General features: G+C 38.6%; 1 protein-coding gene across 1 annotated transcript in view; it reads right to left on the reverse strand.

Moving 5' to 3' along the window:
- Nucleotides 1–14,184, reverse strand: part of HYDIN (HYDIN axonemal central pair apparatus protein) — a 334,542-nt gene that overhangs the window by 159,068 nt on the left and 161,290 nt on the right. Inside the window, exons 18-20 of the mRNA XM_077756337.1 lie at nt 9,169–9,407; nt 6,129–6,402; nt 1,505–1,648 (exon numbers count right to left, since the gene is read on the reverse strand). Coding sequence (XP_077612463.1) covers nt 1,505–1,648; nt 6,129–6,402; nt 9,169–9,407 — 657 coding nt within the window. The remainder of the gene's footprint in view (nt 1–1,504; nt 1,649–6,128; nt 6,403–9,168; nt 9,408–14,184) is intronic.

Below are 14,184 nucleotides of genomic sequence, written 5' to 3' on the forward strand. Positions count from 1 at the left end.
ACAATGGCTTACTTAATACCCAGTTTTCCCAGTTGGCTTGAGGTTCATCTGGGAGGGACTGTTCTCACTGCTCTATCCTTAGCACTCAACACAGTGCTTGGGACATGGTAGGCCTTGATAAATATTCCACTCAACAGCCAGTGTGACTGTTTCATTGAATATCTGACCATATCATTCCCCTCCCTCCCTAAAGCCCTCCAGTGGTCACCCAGAACAAAACCCAAAGTCCAGAACATGCCTCCCAGCCATGCCAAGCTCCTCTGGCCTCTGCCCACTTCTCTAGATGGACCTTGAGTCATTCTGGGCACATTCTCTAAGGTGACCTTTCAGTTCTATATATTCACCAAGCTCCTTCCTAACTTGGGCCCTTCACATGTGCAGTTTCCTCTGCCTATTGATTCTCTGCTTGTCCCTCATCACCAGACTAACTTCTATTTCTCCTTCAAATCTCAAGTCTAGGTATTTGTTGGCAGAAGCCGTCTATGACCACATGTACAAATATGGCCATGTCTCCAAGACATGTTCTTGTAGTGCCTTATACCTCATATTCACAGCACTGTTTAGAATTGAATCTTAAACGACTCAATTGTAATAATTTATTTACAGTCTGTAACCTTGACAAGTCTCTTAGATTTGATGATGTTGGGCTGGTTCACCAGATTTCCAGCACCAATACAGTCCTCAACTCAGAAGAGACATTCTCTACCTATATATTTTGAATGGTACATAATTCTAGGATGGAAGTCTGCCTAGGAGTAGGTCAAGCCCTGCTGTGATATCTCCCCCCACCTTCTCTCCATCTTGACACCCCTGCTCTGAGCAGCAGCCATTCCTTGCTTTACCCTGTCCTCTGCCTCCTCCATTTAGTGCTTGTTCTTAATGGCCAAATAAAGTCATGGGCATGTATAGCCATATAAATTAAAGAGTATGTATGAATCAAAGAGTTTAGGTTGATTATTCTCAAGCAGTGTTAGGTGAATTGAATGACGACTTAACTTTTATCTCTATTCCCTCACATGTATGACAGAATGATAGCAGACCCATTGCATAGTTTGTTGTAAGGAAACAACTGGGAAAATGTAGGTGAGGAACACAGCCTGATGCCAGCACCTACCAATCAATAAGTGGCAGCTTTTCTTACTGATTATTATAATTATCAAAAATTCTACTCTAACCTTTTCTATACTGTGATGTTTATTTCACCTAGTTAGAATAAAAGGATCAACTAAAATGCACTTTCAGCACACTAGAATATGCCTTCATTTACTTTGGTCTTATATATCAGGAACGATGCAAGTAGAATTTCCATAACAATTCACATTTCAAAGGAATGTAGGTTTAGATTCAGAAGTTTTAATTGAATGTGTATTGGTCTCTGAAGCTTAGAAAACATTGGCTGGGTGTGGGTGTAACTGGCTTCCCATTAATTTAGCTCCCAAAATGAGAATGTGAACATGCTGCCCCCTACTTAGGGCACCCACCCAAGGCAGCAAGCCGCACTGACCTTCTCTAGGCAGTATATGAGCTGCTTTGTGGAGAGCTGGATAAGTGGTGCTATAAACTCACAGATGATATTCACAGTCATCAATACGCTCCTCCCCTTCTGTGCCCCGATGATGGCATGGCACACCAGCTTTTCTTTGACTATCTGTAGACAAGACACATCAGAACTTTTGGAATATCCGTATCTTAGAAAGCTTAATTCTCAACAATCAGCAAGCTGATTCTCAACTACCTGCCTGGTGACACCAGGGAAGAGCACATTTTTCTGAACAGTGCATTTCAGGGATTGCCCTCTGTCACACAATTAAAGTCTGATTGGTTGAATATGTCCTGGATGGATCCTGTGTTTGGTTCTGACTGTTCCTGAGGACACAATCAATTTATATTCAGTTCAACCAATATATACATATATATATTACAAGAAAATGTATTATGCATCAGGAGTATTAGGGACTGGACATACAAAATAGACAAGGCAGACAAGGCAGGTAAAATCTTTACTGGGTTTATAGTTCTGGTAGATATATGATTTCTTATCAAGCTAGGCAGGAACTATGGCTAGGAAAATTTTGCCTTTCATGCTTGAATATTTAAAAATCATGCTGTAGATTCTTCCAACAAACAAGAGTTCAGGGCCAGATGGCTTTCTATGGGAATTTTACCAAACATTTAAAGAAGAGTTAACACTTATTCTTTTGAAGTTGTTCTTAAAAAAAAAAAAAAAACAGAAATGGAAGGAATACTTCCAAACTCATTCTATGAGGCCAGCATTACCTTGATTCCAAAACCAGGCAAAGACCCCAATAAAAAGGAGAATGACAGACCAATTTACCTGATGAACATGGATGCAAAAATTCTCAACCAGATACTAACCAACCGGATCCAATAATACATTAAAGGAATTATTCCCCATGATCAAGTAGGATTTATTTCTGGCATGCAGGACTGGTTCAATATCAGCAAATCAATCAATGCAATACATTGATACAGAAAGGATAAGAACCACATGATCCTCTCAATAGATACAGAGAAAGCATTTGACAATATGCAGCAACACTTCTTGATTAAAACCCTCATGAAAATAGGGCTGGAAGGATTATACCTCAAGATCATAAAAGCGACATATGAAAGACCCACTGCTAATATCATCCTCAATGGGGAAGAAATGAGAGCTTTCCCCCTAAGGTCAGGAGTAGGACAAGAATGTCCACTCTCACCACTGTTGTTCAACATAGTATTGGAGGTCCTCATCTCAGCAATCAGACAACACAAAGAAATAAAAGGCATCCAAATTGGCAAGAAAGAAATCAAACTTCCACTCTTCACAGATAACATGATATTCTATGTGGAAAACCCAAAAGACTCCACCAAAAAATTGCTAGAACTGATCCATGAATTCAACAGTCACAGGAAATAAAATCAATGTACAAAAATCGGATGCATTTCTATACACCAATAATGAAACAGCAGAAAGAGAAATCAAGTAATAGATCCCATTTACAAGTGCACCAAAACCCATGAAATACCTAGGAATAAACCTAACCAGAGAGGTGAAAAATCTATACACTGAAAACTATGAGAGAAGTTGAAGAAGACACACAAAAAAATGGAAAAACATTCCATGCTCATGGATTGGGAAAACAAATATTGTTAAAACATCAATACTACCCAAAGCAATCTATATATTCAATGCAGTCTCTATCAGAATAACACCAGCATTTTTTTTTTTGCAGAGCAAGAACACACAATTCTAAAATTTGTATAGAACCAGAAAAGACCCCAAATAGCCAAAACAATCCTGAAAAGGAAAACCAAAGCTAGAGGCATCACAATTCTGGACTTTAAGCTATATTACAAAATAGACACAGAGACCAATGGAATAGAATACAGAACCAAGAAATGGACCCACAAACGTATGGTCAATGAATCTTTGACAAAGCAGGAAAGAATATTCAGTGGAAAAAGAGTCTCTTCAATGAATGGTGTTGGGAAACCTGGACACTGACATGCAGAAAAATGAACTTGGACCACTTTCTTACATCATACTCAAAAATAAACTCAAAATGGATGAAAGACCCAAATGTAAGACAGGAAGCCATCAAAATCCTAGAGGAGAAAACAGGCAACAACCTCTTTGACCTCGGCTGCAGTAACTTCTTACTTGACATGTCTCTAGAGGCAAAGGAAGCAAAAGCAAAATGAATGAGTGGGACCTCAACAAGATAAAAAGCTTCTGCACAGTGAAGGAAACAGTCAGTAAAAGTGAAAGGCAACCAATGGAATGGAAGAAGATATTTGCAAATGACATATCAGATAAAGGTTAGTATCCAAAAATCTATAAAGAACTTATCAAACTCAACACCCCCCCAAAATAATCCAGTGAAGAAAAGGGCAGAAGACATGAATAGACAGTTTTCCAAAGAAGACAACCAGATGGCTAACAGACACATGAAAAAATGCTCAACATCACTCATCACCAGGGAAATACAAGTCAAAACCACAATAAGATACAACCTCACATCCCTCAGAATGGCTAAAACTAACAGTTCAGGCAACAACAGATATTGGCGAGCATGCAGAGAAAGAGGAACCCTTTAGCACTGCTGGTGGGGAATGCAAACTGGTGTAGCCACTCTGGAAAACAGTATGGAGACTACTCAAAAAATTAAAAATATACCTACCCTATAACCCAGAAGTTGCACTAGTAGGTATTTATCTAAAGGATACAGGAGTGCTGATTCAAAGGGGCACATGCATCCCAATGTTTATACAAGCACTATTGAAATACCAAAGTTTGGAAAGAGCCCAAATCCCCATCAGCTGATGAATGGATAAAGATGTGGTGTGTATACACACACACACACACACACACACACACACACACACAATGGATATTACTGAGTGATCAAAAAGAATGAAATCTTGCCATTTGCAACAACCTGGATGGAACTAGAGTATATTATGCTAAGTGAAATAAGTCAGTTAGATAAAGACAAATATATGATTTCACTCCTATATGGAATTTAAGATACAAAACAGATGAACATAAGGAAAGGGAAGCAAAAATAATGTAAAAACAGACAGGAGACAAACCACAAGAGACTCTTAAATAGAGAACAAACTGAGGGTTGCTGGAGGGGTGTTTGGTAGGGGGAAGGGCAAAATGGGTGAAGGGTATTTAGGGGGACACTTGTTGGGATGAGCACTAGGTGTTTAATGTAAGTGATGAATCACTAAATCCTATTCCTGAAATCATTATTAAAATAAACAAATAAATAAACTATTAAAAACCATGCTGTAGAAAACAATACTTCTTTGGATCCAAGAGGCCCAGATTGTTATAAAGTAAAAAGGACCTAGAGTGACATTATATCAGAACAGCTTACATTGAAGAGTATTCAGGTTTTGGGTGTTAATGAACTCAAGTCTCTTCTCAATTATGTACTATAACATGGAAGAACATTCAGGGAAGTGTTTAGCAAATTTTAAACTGAATTTAGAATCCCAGCTGCTCAGATTTAATGCCTTAAAAATATGATCAGCTCCTGGTAACAACATTGTAAATGCACTCCTGCGACAGGCTGTCAGTGTCTTGAGTTGAGGGGCTGTATTCTATCCATCTTTGCATCCTTACTGACTAGCATTGTGTTCATCCTGTGGCACACACTCGCAAAAGTTGGCTAAGTCCCTGAATGACAGAAAGAAAGAGCACATGAGGCACTCCCACGATGGGAAAAGACCTTTTCGTTTTTGGTTTTGCACCGAGGATGGGTTTTACCTGAATGTACGCCATAAAGAAACACTGCAAATGAAATCAAATGAACCTGCGACTCTAGGGACCTAAGCCATGGGCAAGCTTTCCCATCTTGTCTGCTGGGAGACAAATTTCTATTGTTTCCTATCTCATGAGGAAAAATTCAACACTACCTCCTAATTCAGTGACTCCAGCAGGAGCTCAAGCATGATTATTTCTCATCCATAAAGTCTGCACTTGTGAGGTAGAAGAGGCTCATAAATGACATAGGAAGTTACTGTTGTGCTTTTGATGGCTTCCAATTTCCATGAGGGAATAGGAATAAATAGATGATTCGAAGCCGCTTAAATGTTTAAAGCAGAATGGTGCTAATATAAATATGAGCAGGACATCCAAGTTGCTGAAGATAACTCAGCGCTTTAATTGATACCTAACTAGATGATGGTTGTAAACAGGAAGCTGGAGTGTCAGGTTGAGAGGAAAGGGACCAAGGATGTCCCAATACGTGGATAGGAGAGGCAGCTGAGTGCCTGTAAAAGCATTCTTTTTGAATAAATATGAAACTAATTTTGTTATGTGTTAAGAGGAGACTTAGCTTCGGGTGAATGCTGGATGTCCCTCTGACCCTGGGGATGAGGACCTACTTTAAATGGTATTTTAGGGTTGGGTTCATGGTAGCTGTAGAAACAAACAGAAAACTGAGTAGAGCTGAACCCTGAAAGCAATGAGTGCTGCCATGGTAACTCAGTGCTGTGTGAAAACCTTGAGAAACGGCATCCTTTCTTCAGATAAATGTCAAGGGACTCTCCTAAAAAATAGAGCAAAGATTTATTTAGGAGAAAAACAGCTTCTAAATGTGCTGTCCTCTTACCCTGGAAGTAGCAGAATAGCCTTCAAGTATCACATCGATTGTCTGGTCTGGGTACAGCTCCATTCTGACCGGGTGGATCTGAAACACGGGGCTCCGGGGAGCCCCAGGCTCGTGGAAGTGCTGGGGTTGGGGCTGGCTCTTAGAAAGTCCCTTCTTAGCCAGGCCCTTCTTGCTCAGCTTTTTCTGGGGATAGAAATCTTCGTTCATCCAGAACAGCTGTTGGACCCGACGTCCCTTGTTGGTCAACTTGAAGCAGTAATAATAGGTGTCCAGGCTGGAAAAGAGGAGGCAGGGATTGAGAGGGCTCAACTTTGGGGTGTTCTGTTCAGCTCCACACCCTTGGGATCTTCTCCTATGAAATGTATTTACAAGATGAATAATGAAATAGACTTTATTTTTAAAAATTTAGGAAGGCTACGTCACGATGCTATGAGGAGCTACCACAGTAAGGGGACGAGGTAGTATCTATTCATGGAATCCAGCACCTGGGTTTGGTTCCTGAATTTCCATCAGCTGGGAAGGGGTATATGAACACAGACATGGTATATGTGAAAATCACTCTAATTTATGAGAAATGGTTCTGAGGAGTGAAAGGATAGCAAAATAGGTACTGGAAGAGAAATATATTTCAAATTGTGTCGAGTCAATTTCTACTGACTGAGTGAAGTCTCTTGTGATGTGTGATGTGCTCAGCTTGAAGGGAACTTGGAAGAGAAGCCACACATCTTCAGAGCCTGACCAAAGCTCAAGGGGCTGTACCATGGGCCAGAACATCACCCGGATTGGTCATTTTTCTCAGAGGAGTGCTTTAAAAATGCTATTTCATTCATCAAGTCATTTGCACATTCATTTGTCTATTCCATGAACATTTATTAAGAACCTCTTGATTGTCTGGCTCTTTGCAAGACACTGGGATTTCTGAGATCTTGGACATGGCTTAAATGTGGTTTTGTTTTGAATTTTAAAAAAGTGATTTATAAGTTTACTTAAATTATTTTTTTCAGGGAGAAAAATCATGTCAGGACTGTTGTTTATTTTTAAAATTTTATTAGGCTTTGACATTTCATCCTCTCTGTTCCTCATTAGAAATAGCATCGTATTCTAATAAATAAAATGAAGTATAAATAATAAATAAACAATAAGGAATATTTGCCGATTGTCAGGTGTAACCATTTCTTTCTAAATACATATTCACAGAGCATGCTTATTAGAGTAGTTTGACTTCATGGCTAATTCCAGGCTTTGGGGAAATTATAAATATATAAATAATAAATATATAATATATAATATAAATAATATAAACTGTAGGAACTGTCTCTTTCACTTGTACACAGTATATATTTCAATTGTCACAGCAATACAGTAATAATAAGTATGCTTACTCATTTTATAAAGAGATAAATGCTATGAAAATTTAAGGGAGTTGCCCAAAAATATTCAGTCAGAAAAGGTGGTTTATGGGTATTTCTTCAGAGTCTTATGATCAAAAGGTTGACAAACTTTTTCCATAAAGGGATGAATAATAAATACTTAAGACTTCCTGGGCCACATGGTCTGTCACAACAACTCAACTTTCCACTGTAGTGTGAAGAAGCCATAGAAAATGTATGTATAAGAATGGGCATGGTTGTATTCCAATAAAACTTTATTTATAGAAAAAGGCAGTGGGCTGCAGTCTGCCCACCCCTGCTTTTGACCATTCTTCTGGAGATTGCTGGTATCATGATTTTATGGCAAAAAGAATAACTACAGGGCTTAGCCAGAGGAGAAATTGGCAGTTAAAAGCTGCAGTTTGCTTCTACATTCATAGGAAACTATTAGCTAGGCAAGTGTCAGAATATCCTTTGGGGTTATTTGACACTATTTGTAGACTAAGGAGAACATGTAATTAAGTCTGGCAAGCAGTACATTGTTTTCTATAATTATATTTGAGTGTACTTAACAAAGAAATTTGGAAATAGAAGCATGGTATGCAATGACAAAATGCCCTAGCTTATGGCCAACAGATGGGCGGAGAGGAGCATTTTTACATCTAGTTGACACAAAAACTGTAATTGGATGTTTCTCTGAAAACATATGCAGTTCAACTATCTGACTTGCCTGTTACTTAATTCCTATTCATTAATGTATGTTCAATCAAGTGTCATGTGTTGTATTTGGAGCAGAGGAAAGGAGGTGTGGATGGGCTTTTGGGGAGGGCTCCTAACTGGCTTTTGTCAGGTATGTCGTCTCTAAGCACAGTGTCCACCTTGGTTTCCAGGCCTGTTACACCACAAGGCAGGAGCATCCCTTTGAGACCTGCTCACAGGGACTGCAAAAGACAGGCCAAACTGGCCCAGGAATCAATGAGTGGCAGCCATGTGACTCCGCTGAGGAACCATGGATAAACCTCCATTTATCTCCTCCACTGTTAGCATTCAAACCTCATATACTTTCAGAGACACACATTTAGACTGTTCTGCTCAGAGATGTCTATGCTGTACCACCTTATATTTAAATATTGAGATTCTGTAGCTTTTTGGGAGGAGCCAATTCCAGTCATCTCAGTTGTTGGTGCTCTGGTGGGGAGATGAGCAGACGACATAAAAAGAAAAAATATGACTGGCCTTGTAATACCTGACAATATACATTTACATTAAATTTCCAACCTTCCTACTTATACTGTACTTAGGTCACCACCAAGTTATATCTGTATTTTCCATATTCATGGAGAGGAATTAGCAATGTGTTGGATGGGAATTAAAGAGGAGGAATCATGGTCGAGATACTAAATTTGTCACAAAGAAATCATTGTATAAGAGAAAAATACCTTCTCTGGTGTAGAGGGACACAGCTTGGAGAATGCAACCACGCTATGCCTAGGAAATGTCTTCTTGTCGCTGACGTACCCATTTGGAGGGGAGAAGTGAAGATAGGGAAAGGGAGGGGGGCTGAAGACATTAGTTCTATTTACTTAAATTAATTTTTCAAACTAGAGGGGATGCTCAGTTTATGAAACAGATGTGGTGTCTATAAGAATCAGTCCAAGATATTTCCCTACCTGAAATGTGCTCCCAAATTGAGTTCTGGAGCAAAGGGTTTATCTGAAACAATGGTGGAACCAACTCCTGAAGCCTGGACAGGAATCCGGTAGGTGTTGCTATTTTCTATGCTCAAAATGACTGTGTCTTTGAATGTCAGTATGTCATTCAGGTTGGCTGTCAATGTAAGTTGAAAATCAGTTTCCGGGGGAACCATGCCTTCACTGGGTTCAATCGTCCAAAGGGATTTTTTGTGTGCCTGCAACACAAGAGTACAAGTTAACAGTGAAGATATTCTTGGCTTTTCATTCTGCACATGTCAAAGCACTCTATACTTCAAATGACTGGCATTGCAGAACTGAACATCAAAGACAAACATTATTTTTTTGAATCAAAGCAGCTGGGTGTTTGTTGGCTTTTCCTTTTTTCAAAAAGCAATGTGATTCTGAAGAGCAAACCTACAATTCTACTTTTGAATACTCTGTGAAGATTCTTTACATCTCTTTCTCAAGATGACAGTCCAGTTCTCTAACAAGCGTATACTAATTATCTGCTCTAATCTCCAAATTCTGAGATACCAGCAGAACGTACAACATCTTTCCTGGAATTTGTAATTTATAAAGCAAATGTTTTTCAAGTGCAAACTGTCTATGATGTTATAGTTAGGATAAACAGCTTTCATTAATAAACACTATGTAGGAAGCCTTCTTGAGTTATATTATTTCACAATAATCAATGGAATTTCATTTGCTGAAATCCTAAACTTATTTTGAAATATATGACAGGACTAAATTATGGAGTTGGAATTCATGCCCACTAATCTGTTTCCTTTTGCCACATAGACCCATATAGCTCATTCTTTCCTCCCTAAGTTCTTTCTTTGGCCAAACAATACCTCTCAACAAAGCCTACCCTGCCCATCACATTTTTAATTGCAAACCTTCCCCCAGTATTCCTGATCCCCTTTACCCTGTTCTATTTTTTACCCTTAGCACTTACCATCTTCTAACTTAGTATATAACTGACTTACTTATCATGCTTGTTTGTTTCCCTGCACTAGGAAATATATATGCTCTCCATAGACAGGATGTTTATATTTTTTGTTCTTGTTTGTGTTCATTGATATATCCCCAGCACCTGCTACTATGTCTGGTACATACTAGGTGCTTAATAAATATCTGATATATAAAATAATGTATCTGCCTTTGATATTAGAAAACTCAATTCTCATCTAAGGTAACCTACCCCAGATTTTAACACCTTAAATTGTTAAATATCACTTCCTTATGTTAAGTAGAGATACACTTTTTTTTGGTACCTTCCACAACACAGGTATTTGGTCCACTCCCTTGAAGCTAAATAGAATAATCTGAAGCTCCCTCTTTACTTAATAGCCCTTCAAATCCTGCATCCCAGCTTTAGAAGAAAATCTCATATAGCACAATCAGGCTCCAAAGTTAAAATTTTGGCTAAGGTGTCAAGTCATAAAAAATGACTAATGCTGTAAGCATCTTATTTAATCTAAAAATATAAATTTTGCTTCCTTGATGGTAATTTATCTGTTTTTTCAGGCTTCTTTTAAGGTTTTTTCCTTGTATCTAATTGTGTGTAGAGCAGGATCCCCATATGGTATGTAGTTAGTTTACTTGCATATCCTTCTTGGAATTTGCTACTTCTCTGGAATCTGTGGTTTAATATCTCTTATTTCTATAAACTTCTCAGCCATTCAGCCATTATCTGTTTAAATATTGTTTCTGTCTCATTCTCTTTCTCTTATCCTTGTTTGTATGTGGCTTTTCTAATGTGTTGTCTCTGTCTCTGCAGACTCCCATCTGCATTTTCCATTCTTTTGCTCTTTGCGCTTCGTTTTTATTTGTTCCGAGCTATCTTCCAGTTAACTAATTCTTTCTTCAGCTGTGTGCAAGTCACTTTTTAACACAACTATATGGAACCAACTTGACAATAAACTATTTTTTAAAAAAATAATAAAATAAAAAAATAAACTTCATGTTGGGACTCTCAAAAATAATCTTTTTTTGAATGTGTTAAAACTGTACATTTATGTTTTCAAATGCATACCACTTTTTAGTTATTTTTATTACTTATTTTTCCTGAATTGCATTGGAGTAAGAAAACATATTCTGTATAATAACACTTCTTAAGTTATATTGAGACCTTGTTTGCAACATAGTATGTAGTTCTTTTTTAAAATGTGCCGTGCATTTGAAAAAAATGTGCATTCTCTAGTTATTGAGCACAAAGCTCTAAATATGTCCATTTAATTAAGATTGTTCACCGATTGCATTGTTTAAATATTCTATAGCCCTAGTAACTTTTTTCTTCATTTATCAATCCCCATGACAAGGATTTTAAAATATTCCACGAAAACACATATTTTGTGCATTTCTCAGTTCCATTAATTTCTACCCGATATGTTTATAAGCTGTATTATGGATATAGTTTGGGACTGCTCTATCTTCTTGGTGAATTCAAAATGTTACCATTGTATGGGGTACGTTTTTATTCGTTTAATGCTTATTTCATTTGATTTGTTTTTAATTGGTATTTGCCTAATACATCTTTTTCTGTTTTTACTGTTGAAAAAAAAAAACCCAAAAAAACAAAAAAACCCCACACGTATTATGTTCTTGCTTTCACATGTAAACAACAAAAGTGTGAGTCAGAAGAGGCAGGGTGAGTGAGGTGCTTCAGGGGCACCTAAAGAACAAGTTGCTTCTCCAGAGCAGAGGATATTGAAACACCTTTGATTGTGACATGCTTAACTTGCAGCATCTCAGCCACCCTGGATAATGACATCCAGCTGGCCAAGAAGAGAAGAAAGAGGATGGAGAGTCACATGCTGAAATTTTACATACCAACCCTGGAAGTGTTACACGTCACTTCTGCTACTTTCTCTGTCCACAACTCAGTCAGGCAGCCACCTTAACTGCAAAAAAGGCTGAGAAATGTCATCTGGCTCTGAGTCTAAGAGTAAAAGGGACCAGGTGTGGTGAACTGCCAGGTACTTGCTGTTAAAGCTACCCTGATGGTTAAGTCTTTCCCCAACTTCCTTGGCCCTCAGATTTTGGAAGGTCAGGAATTTACTCCATCAGAACACAGAAGTGGGAACATAACTTGGCATTTCAATTCCTATGGGGATTTCAGGCCTGGAATTTATATCTACCTGTTAGGACAAATGGAAGGGCAGCTAGAAGAAAAGGTAAGAAAAGTTCTAGGCCAGATCATCTCAGCTGTTGGCCCTTCTTCCCAAATTAGTGGCCTTGGTGCACTCTACATAGTATTACTCCTTTTTGAGACCCAGCTTACAATTAAAACACAGATCAGTGCCATTTTTCTCCTCCTTTTGTCGAAAAGCAAATGCCTTTCAGAAGAGGGTCTGTCAATGTCATCTACTTTTCATTTACTTTCCTCCCCTAGCCAGTAGCACAGGTCAGTTCTTTGTTCATAATGAAGATAGGGTGTCACCAGCATAAGTGCTATTTGGTCAGGGGACATTAGTTTTCAATGGATGGGTACCATTTCTATTCTGATTCCTGCTGACACAGGTTGGCTGCTCTGGCAAGAAGATATGAAGTTGCTCTTCAGGGATGAATTGGTGAGTTTTCTTTCTGATGAAGGTTATTAATCAATGTTTGGCATAAAATGAGGCAGCAAAGTATATCATAGAACCCACGAACAAGGCACACTAAAACACCAGCTGCAAAGGTACTGGACTGTCCTCACCCAAAGTCAACCTTTAAATTGCTTTAACATCCCTGTGTCTCTTTGCCATTTGACTTTTGGGGGATGTCCTTTGCTACTAGGAAGGACTTGACATATGTGACATTTTCTGTTATTAGATGACAAATTTGACAAAAAAGGAGTGAATGAATGATAATCAGCATAGCTATGGAAGACATTCCATAACCTTTCAAAACTACAATATAGTAAGACAACAACTGATGGAAATAGGTTAGGAAGGAGGGCTCTGAAGGAACAGGGATGTGGGTTTGAGTCCCAGCTCCATTTTGTTCTAACTGTTGGGTCTTGGGGGTGTTACTTAACCATGCCTGGCCTCAGTTTTCTCATCTGTAACTTGGGACACAAACTGCACCTTCTGCATAGCACTGTGGTAATATTCAAATGAGGTAATGTGTGCAAAACTCAGAATAGCGTCTGACAAATAGAAAGTCCTAGCTATTGCCATCATTTTACCAATATGTGAAATGCCCCACATGACATATAGTATTTGTTAAAAATATGAATTACAGAACTGAGAAAACAAAGATGGGTGCTAAGAAAGCGTATTAACATATAATACACCTGCCAGAAGAGAGGGAAGTTATAAGGGTTTGTGACAGGCAGAATTGCAAGGGGAACCCCAATATGTCCATCTCTTGATGTATAGTTATCTTCTCCCAGTTATTTAATCAAACACTAATCTATGTGCTGCTGTGAAGGGATTTTGCAGATGAAGATCCTACATCTGTTGATTTTAAGGTGGGGAGATTATCTTTAATGAATCTGATGAGCCCTTAGAAGGGATTGGGCTCTTTCTAGTCAAGAAACTTCAAGTGTGAGAGGGGCTATGGAAGGGACCACATGGCAGGGGGGTTGTGGGTGGCTCAACAGTAGCTAGGTGCAGTCCCTAGCTGACGGTTAGCAAGAAAGCAGGGGCCTCAGTCTCTCACTGTAAGGAAATAAATTCTGCCAACAACCTGAGGGGCTTAGAAGTGGATCTTTTCCTAGTCAAGTCTCCCAAAGGGAATGCAGTTCTGCCACTGCCTTGACTTTACTGTATTGAGATCCTAAGAAGATCCAGCCAAGTCATGCCCAGACTTATGACCTACTGAAACTGAGATAATAAATCTGCGCTGTTTTAAGCCACCAAGTTTGTGGTAATTTGTTTCACAGCAATAGAAAATGAATGCAGGGTTTCACATATTTGTTCCAAAGATGATAAAAATGATCTTTCCTAAGCCTTTCATCAAAACTTCAGCAATAGTTGCTTCTGTTTTTTTTTTTTTTCTGTGAAT

The sequence above is a fragment of the Crocuta crocuta genome, unplaced genomic scaffold, assembly GCF_008692635.1.
Source record: "Crocuta crocuta isolate KB4526 unplaced genomic scaffold, BGI_CrCroc_1.0 scaffold388, whole genome shotgun sequence".
Lineage (NCBI taxonomy): Eukaryota > Metazoa > Chordata > Mammalia > Carnivora > Hyaenidae > Crocuta > Crocuta crocuta.